This window comes from Solanum dulcamara, chromosome 5 (assembly GCF_947179165.1).
Source record: "Solanum dulcamara chromosome 5, daSolDulc1.2, whole genome shotgun sequence".
Classification (NCBI taxonomy): Eukaryota; Viridiplantae; Streptophyta; class Magnoliopsida; order Solanales; family Solanaceae; genus Solanum; species Solanum dulcamara.
The window spans coordinates 71,770,315-71,778,349 of NC_077241.1; the positions used below are offsets into that span (position 1 = coordinate 71,770,315).

The 8,035-nt window shown below is 31.1% G+C and overlaps 1 protein-coding gene across 1 annotated transcript; it reads right to left on the reverse strand.

Annotated features, from left to right (window-relative positions):
* Positions 1 to 441: 441 nt before the first annotated feature.
* LOC129889629 (uncharacterized) lies at positions 442 to 3,803 on the reverse strand. Its single transcript, XM_055965019.1, has 3 exons — positions 3,581 to 3,803; positions 2,643 to 2,828; positions 442 to 847 (listed from the first exon to the last, which is right to left on the reverse strand). Exons 1-3 carry the CDS (start codon positions 3,644 to 3,646, stop codon positions 653 to 655), a joined length of 447 nt encoding a protein of 148 aa, XP_055820994.1. The 5' UTR covers positions 3,647 to 3,803; the 3' UTR covers positions 442 to 652.
* Positions 3,804 to 8,035: the final 4,232 nt, after the last annotated feature.

An 8,035-nucleotide genomic window follows, 5' to 3' on the forward strand; every position in this document is an offset into this window, starting at 1 on the left:
GAGAAGAATTTAGAAGGGTTGCATCTGTATCGATCAATTCGATATCTAAGAATTCACATGCATGATCTCTATTTCACCTCAGATAGATATCTAAGGTTTTCAACATTCCTTTCACTGGATTTACATTTTACTCAATGTAGATGTCATTTCAATCCCCTTCAGCTACAAATTATGGAGTTCAAAAGTTTTAAATATCACATCCTCTCAAAATTTACAAACCCAGTTATCCATTGTATACCTAAAAGAAGCTCATACTTCAGGGTGAGTACATAGACAGCTAAAGCTAATACCATAAGCAACATTGGAGGCTGCTTCAAATTTTCTAGAGATTTGACATGCATATTTTAATTCCAATCGCCACATAACTTCCTTGGCATGTCTTATGAGTAAATCTATCGCAGATGATATCATTATAAAACACGCTTAGAAGATTCAATCACCTAATGAAAACCATAGTGAGCAATTGGAAACTATATTTCAATCAGTATGAAAAGAAATATTTACATTCGAATGTGCGAAGTTACCTATAAAAATAGAATTACAAACATTTCATTGAAAGCAAGAAGAGAAACTTTGGAAAGAAGTAAGGTATGAAAATCAGGTTTATCTGGTATAACAAATGTACTCTGAGACAGGTTCAGCAAAGCATCAGCTAGATTCCAGATTCCTCCAGTAGTTTGAGGATATTGTGTTCAGGTGCACTGATTGATGGAAGAATAACCCGATTCATTGGTGGTCTAGATTTTGTTCCAGCTGCCTCAGGCGCTGCAGTTGTTCCCTCCTGCATAACTGGAATATCAGCCCTTCTTCGGACTGCAGACACTCGCTCCTTCCATATTCTCCCATCCTGTGAGTGACAATTGACAAAATACATATGTTCCCAGTTAGCAATCAGAAGAAGTAGAACAAACAGGTATATAGAAGAGCTGGAGAGACAAAGTGACCCTATTATTTCTTGCGAAATACGAAGTAATCTCATTATTCTCTCAAACAGGATAGTTAAAAGCTTCATTGGTTTGGCAAACCATTCCATTATATCTAACAGTTGAACTTAAACACCTTATTACAACCAACAGAGGAAGAACACAAGCAAAGCAGATACATATGAGATTATATATTAACAGTATCTTTTAGTCACCAAACTTCAGATCACTCAAAAAGTGACTAATCATGTCTTATGACTCTGCCATCTCTCAAATCATTTGTGTACACACGCAAGAAAAGTATCCTCTTCTTCTCAGCAATTGCACAAGCCCCTTTCTTTTACTTAATTCATTTTTTTATAGAACCTTTATTTCCTTATTCATTTTGACATGCAGCAAGGAAAAAATCAAGGAAGACTTCTCTTCGCATATTGAGATTGTATTTCCCATACAGAATCAAGGAAGGGTTCCCTTCCTTTGAATGCTGAGGTTGTATTTCCCATCGGGATATCACCCTTCCTTAACACAATGACAGATTTCCACTGGTAGAGTCAAAAAAGAGACTAGTTTATAGATGTTTAATGATAAGAAAACTGGTTACAATGTTTTATATAGGAAATAATAAAAAGAAAAAAGCAAAGATGTTTTCCAACTGGAAATTTTCTGACACATGTAAAGTCTGAAACAAGAAAAATAAATTCAAAACATGATATCTGACAAAACTATTGCAAGGTTGATAGTGAATACCAGTTTGTTTTTGTTTAGATGGACGTAAGAAGAAAAAATAATGAAGTGAGAGCCTGAGAGGAATGGAAGCCAGAGAAGAGTGCAAGTAAGTTGATGGCATTTCTTTTCCTTGCTTTTCCATTCATAGATTTCTTAATCTCTTGTTTTGTCATTTTATTTCCCCACACAAAAGGAAAAAGAGCATGAAATATTCATTCTCTAGGAAATATTTGTCAGTGAAATCCAATAAACAGAATTCAGTAACCAATCACAAGGAATCACATTTACTTTTGGAAAACCTACAAATTAAGATGGTTAATTCATGTCTTGCAGCTAACATTCTTAACTTCTGGACATGGAGGCTTGGAGCAAAGATACTAAGAACCAAATAAATCCAATTAATTTTTGAAAGCTAGAAATGGGTCAACAGCTTGCAGCTATAAAGAATTAAACAATGAGCTGATTCTTTCATGAGTCATCACTTCTCTCTGTATTAATGCAATATAGTTAACTCCTAATCACATAAGTAGAGTTTCAGTGGCGGCATGCCATTGTTAAAATATATGTTAAATGCTAGATATAGCCATCATCTCTAAAGCTGACAGTAGGAATAGGCAGGACCATCTTGCAGGTTGCAGAAGTTTTATACTGGGTAATCACCAAATTAGACAGCACTAAAGTTTTCACTTCATGTAGAATGACTGGCTTACATATCATAAGTATATCATACTTCACATGTTTGTAGATTGAAAAGCCAGCAGACTATAACATTTGCAAGTTATTGAATCTCATCTCTTACATCCTCACAATTGAATATTGAATCCATTCGACATACACAAACTTACTGTAACAGAAATTTTATGTGGAAAGAGGGGATGGGGGTAACCTCTATACAATAATGCAATCAAATAAACATGTTTGATAGGAAAAATAATAGTGTACTTGCATATCTATCCAACACAACTTCATAATACAGAATAATAGCAAACTTACATTCAATATTGAAGGTTCTGGTAATGGACATTGAATTGGCCGATCGTTATGTAGAGGCTCAGTCGGGTGTTCAACTGGTTTGAACTCAACTGCAATTTCAATACCATGAGGGTTGATAGAGGAAGCTCCAGCTAAAGTAACAGCACCTATTGCCTCTGTATTTGGGGGCAACACTTCCGTTTCATCCTGCATTTTCATATAAAACAGAAATCACTATAAATAAAACCAGATGCTATAGTTTCGAGTGAAATAAGTATGACTTCAATACAATTACTTACACCAACAATAACAACACACCCAGTGTAATCCCACAACTGGGTCTGAGGAGGGGCAAGATGTACACAGACTTTACCTCTACCTTACCTCTACCTTTGCAGGGTAGAGCTCAGATACAATAACAACGACAACATACCCAGTGGAATCCCACTAAGTGGGGTCTGGGGAGGATAGAATGTATGCAGATCTTTAACACGAGGTTGTTTCCGAAAAGAGCTCAGATACAATTACTTAAAATAAAGTCAGTATAGTTGATTTTAACAGTTAAGAACACTAACACAAACATGTCAGCAGAAAAATGTCTAAATCAAACTCAAATTTAGAGACACCTTACACACCATTGAACTAGTCAATCCCACATTTCAAAAATCTAAAAAGGACCTAACTTTACAAAATTCAAAAAGAAAATTCATACAAAAACAAAAGATTAACCCATTAACAATCTAAAGTCCATAACTTTTTCTTTTAAGTATGTATGATCAGTCGATCTAAAGCTAATATCTTTTCAAATGAAAAGAATCAAATGACTCATATCATTATCAAATTAACATAAAAAAGGAGATTAAAGAAGAAAATCTTGATACCCAGATCGAAAAACAACCCAATTTACATAAAAGTTAAAGAATTTACCAAGAATGAACTCAAAACAAAAAAAAACTCACAAGTGCACTTTGAGCTCGACGATGCCCGTTTCTGCTGACAGAAAATCTAGAAAAAATTCCCACCATTATTAAGCTCTTTACTACTATCAGAAGAAAATTTCACCCAAAAGGGTGTCTTCTGATCTTATTTTTCGACACAAAAATTCAGCTTCTCTTTCTAGGAATATAGTGAGAGAAACAAAGAAAGAAAAGGGAAGATAAGTTCGCCTCCGTTGATGGGTTTTGTCTGGATTCGATTTAATTTTAAATAATTTAAATTCCTGAAAATTATAAAAAATTGTATATTCCCTATTTAGAATTTGTTCGTTTGATTTTCATCTGATATGAAATTTAAGAAAATAAAAAAGATATTTAAAATTTAAGATTTCAAATTAAAAATATGTATAATATATCAAAATATTCTTTATTTTCGTAGTCTTACATACATTAGGTGAAAAACTTAAGGGATGATAATAATGTTGGAATAAAATATAGTATTATTTTATTTTGAATTTGATTAGAGGTATTAATTAATCTATGAGATTATTTATTTCAATTTTCATCATTTATACTATAATAATGAAATAAATTATATCATATATGATGAGATAACTACTTTGATAAAATATTTCAATTCATGAGATAAGTTTATCTATTTTATTCTTCATATTAAACAACTCTGAGAAAATTATCAAAAAAAAATCTATTTTAAATTTTTTTATAAAAGAAAGAGACTTGACTAGAATACTTTGAAAACTTATTGTATTTGCAAATTGGATGAAGGAAATGGTATTTATTTGGAAGATGAAAGTGATAGAAATGAAAAGGTGCCAATAAACACAAAGGGACGGTTTGTCAAGATTCACTGATTAGACAAAGGGCAAATTAAAAAATCCAATTGGTTGGAGGCGAAGCCAAGTACTTAAATTAGACGCAAGTGCCATGTGAGTGTGTTCATAATTATACGTGACGATCGTGGTGGTGATAGATAGCAAATTGATACATAATTATTTGATATTTATATTAATATGAGATAGTAAATATAGATATAATTATTTTATATAATATGTATGGTAAAATGTAGTGTATTTTCATTGTAATTTTTCTTTAACATATATAATGTGAGTATTAAAATAGTTGTGTTATTGTATTGATAAAAGGGAGTATTAAGTATATTCTGTGCTGATGAGTATAAAATTTCATGTAAAATTAATTATTGTACGCGGTGAAAGATAATTATTTTGTAAAATTTGATTAATGTGTACAAATCACTCCGAACACGTAATTAGTAGTCTATTTGTTTTACTTTCTTTTTTAGTTCATTTCTAAAATAATGTCTCTTTTTTTTTGATAATTTTTTAATTATAATTTTTCACTTAGCGTATTTAAGATTATACGATAAAAGCATATTTTTACACGTTTTATATATCTTTAACGTACAATTATAAAATTGAAAAATCTTTTAATTTTTTTTAAATTTCATATTAAATCAAAATTATATAAATAAATCAAATAAGTATATATAAAAAATTTTAAAAAATGGCAAGTGGCTCTCATGTTCACTGTTTCACAGTGGGAATGGGGTAGACTATTGGAAGTTAGATATGCAGTCCATGAGCCCGTTTGGATGGACTTAAAAAAGTAACTCTTGTGTATGAAGTGTTTTTAGAACTTTGAAGTGCTGAAAATTATTCTTATAAATAAGCAGTTGAGTATTTGGATAAAAGTGCTTAAATGAGGAAAATAATGTGAATTTTAGGGTTAAAAGAATAAAAAGGATAGTTTGGAAATTTAGTTAAAATATAAGGGATATAAAAGTAATTTTCATGGTCAAAGAAAATGACTTTAAGCACTTAGGAAAAAAAAGTTAGGAATCCTAACTTTTTCATTTTTGACTGACTTTAAGAGACTTAAAGTTAGCACTAGACAAACACGTTCAAAAACTAAAAAAAAAATTTAAATTGATCAAAATCAATTTAAAGCCCATACAAACAGGCTCTATTTTCTCCTCTTGCTGTCTTTAGGCCCACCACTTTTCTGCTTAAATATCTCAATAAAACGACTTCTCTGCCGTATCCCCGATGCAACAAATGGCACTTTTAAAATTAAAAAATTCCAAAATTTTAAAGAGACATCAATCTCTATGTATATTACTATATGATAAATAGTAGTATTAACTTTTTATAAAACTCTTCATGATTGCTTGTTCGACACATGAACAAACCAGATTATAATATAGAAATACGTTATGTAAATGCTATGATAATAATTAGGGGCGGATTTAGAAGGTGAAAACAGGTACCAAATTGTCTTGATAAGGTGGGGATGGTTCTGCCCCTTTCCCCAGGAAATTGCTCTGATTGATCGAGATCTCGTGTTCTTTCAAGAGTGATATGACACCATGCTAGTCGGACGGAAAGTAAGGCTTAGGTAGGACACAAACTCCTTAAGTTAATGCTTGAAGAAGAGGGTTTCTCTGAAATTAGCAAGGAATCCCCTTACTCAAACATGTTCACTTGAAGTTCCTCGATAAAAAAAATTATATTGTATATGTAATATAATTTTTTAGATTTTTTTGTATATATATATTGATTTTAAATATCCTAAACACAAGATTAGATATTGATTTAATGATTTAAATTTCACCTTGAATTTTCAAGATCAAACTCTAGGCACTAATGATGGTTGAATTGGTGCAGTATATCCATAAAGGAGGACATAGATCAATTCTCAGTCATGTTGATCGCATCAGATTTGTCTAATTTGATTTACATCTCCTACATGACTTGCAAGCTATTGATATATGATAGAAGTGGGTTTATCTAATACACGCCGAAAAAATAATAATTGTAAATTTTCCTCGATTGAGAGTTACAAAAAGATGCAACATTAGTTATTATGTACATAGTGCTCTTGTTTAGGTATTGCAAATACACATAAAATTATTTTTTCACTTTCTATTGCATGAATAGCATACACATTTCACCTGGTATGATTAGAAATACAAAGTTTCGTAATATCAAAAAACGAATGGTTACAATTGTTTTTATTTTAATTTTTCAAGTGAATCGGTCTACTGCAAAAAAAAATGACTAATTATGATTGTTATATGTAGTAAAAAATTATGATTAGGATAAAATAATGATTAGTTCATCTTTCTAAAAAAAAAATTAATTAAGAACTTAAAAAAATTGTCAGGAAATGTAGACAACCAATGTGTTTTTCTCTATCATGGAGAAAAAGAAAATTGAATAGGGTGGAACACACATTGTATATGTGGTAACTTCTTAATAACTTTCTTTAGGTTTAATTATTTCTCCTAAGAGGGTCAGATCAGTCTATATGAGAGATCCAAGATTCAAACTCAATATTCAACATCTCTCACTTCGCATATAATGGACTAAACCCAAATAAATACCAGGCTAACACGCATAATTCACACACAGATAATTTATGCGACTTGATAGCATCAAGAGATATACCTTTTAAGGTTTAACAAGAGCTTCAGATAAAAATCCATTCACATACATGAAATAATTTATTATTAACATGAGAATCTTATTACTCGCAATACTTTAAATATCACTCACTATTTTGGTAGCTAGTTATCCAATCCCTCCGTCCCTAAGAGACGAACTCCACTTGATATTTAACTTTATACTCACAATACATTGGACACCCACGTGGTAAGTAGCCCAATACAATAAAATCAATGCATTTTCAACTTTAAATTCGACGCGTTATCTCTTCAAGACATACATTTTTTTTAATTTAAATCTGGATCAATAATATTAATTATATTATTCACGATCTTTAAATTGTTCCTTTCATGATCAGGGTCGGATCCACCCTATGTCAAGGGATGTCGATCGATAATGCTTTATTGAAAATTTTAATTTTATATATATACAGTGGCGGACCCACCTTGTGCCGAGGGGGTTCATCCGAACCCCTTCGGCGGAAAATTATACTATTTATACATGGTTAAAATATTTTTTTATGTATATAAAGTAGACGTCGAACCCTCTTCGACTAGCTCGTGTGTCTACTTATTTAGATTTTGAATCCCCTTATTTAAAATTCTGAGTCCGCCACTATATATATAATTGGGAAAAAAATCAGAATTTAAGTACAAAAATATTAGTGACATTATTTGAACAAGTGATCTTTCTTGGCTCGGTCGTTTGCTTTTGGGATTGAGTAGTCTGGTCGAGTTCGATCTTCAGCAAGCCTAAATTTATTTTTTTATTTTTGGGGCCTTTTGAGATAAAAGTAAATGTAATGGGGATTTGAAAAGTCAAATTAGGATAAATAATCTTGTTGAATCAGAATACAATTTGCATCCTATTATAGAAATGTAATTACTTGTCCAAAACGGAATTGGACACAATAATATGTTGCAGTAATTTACTTGATTTATGTTTTATTAGTATGCTTTAAATATTTTTTATTAATATTATATTGATATATTATTTA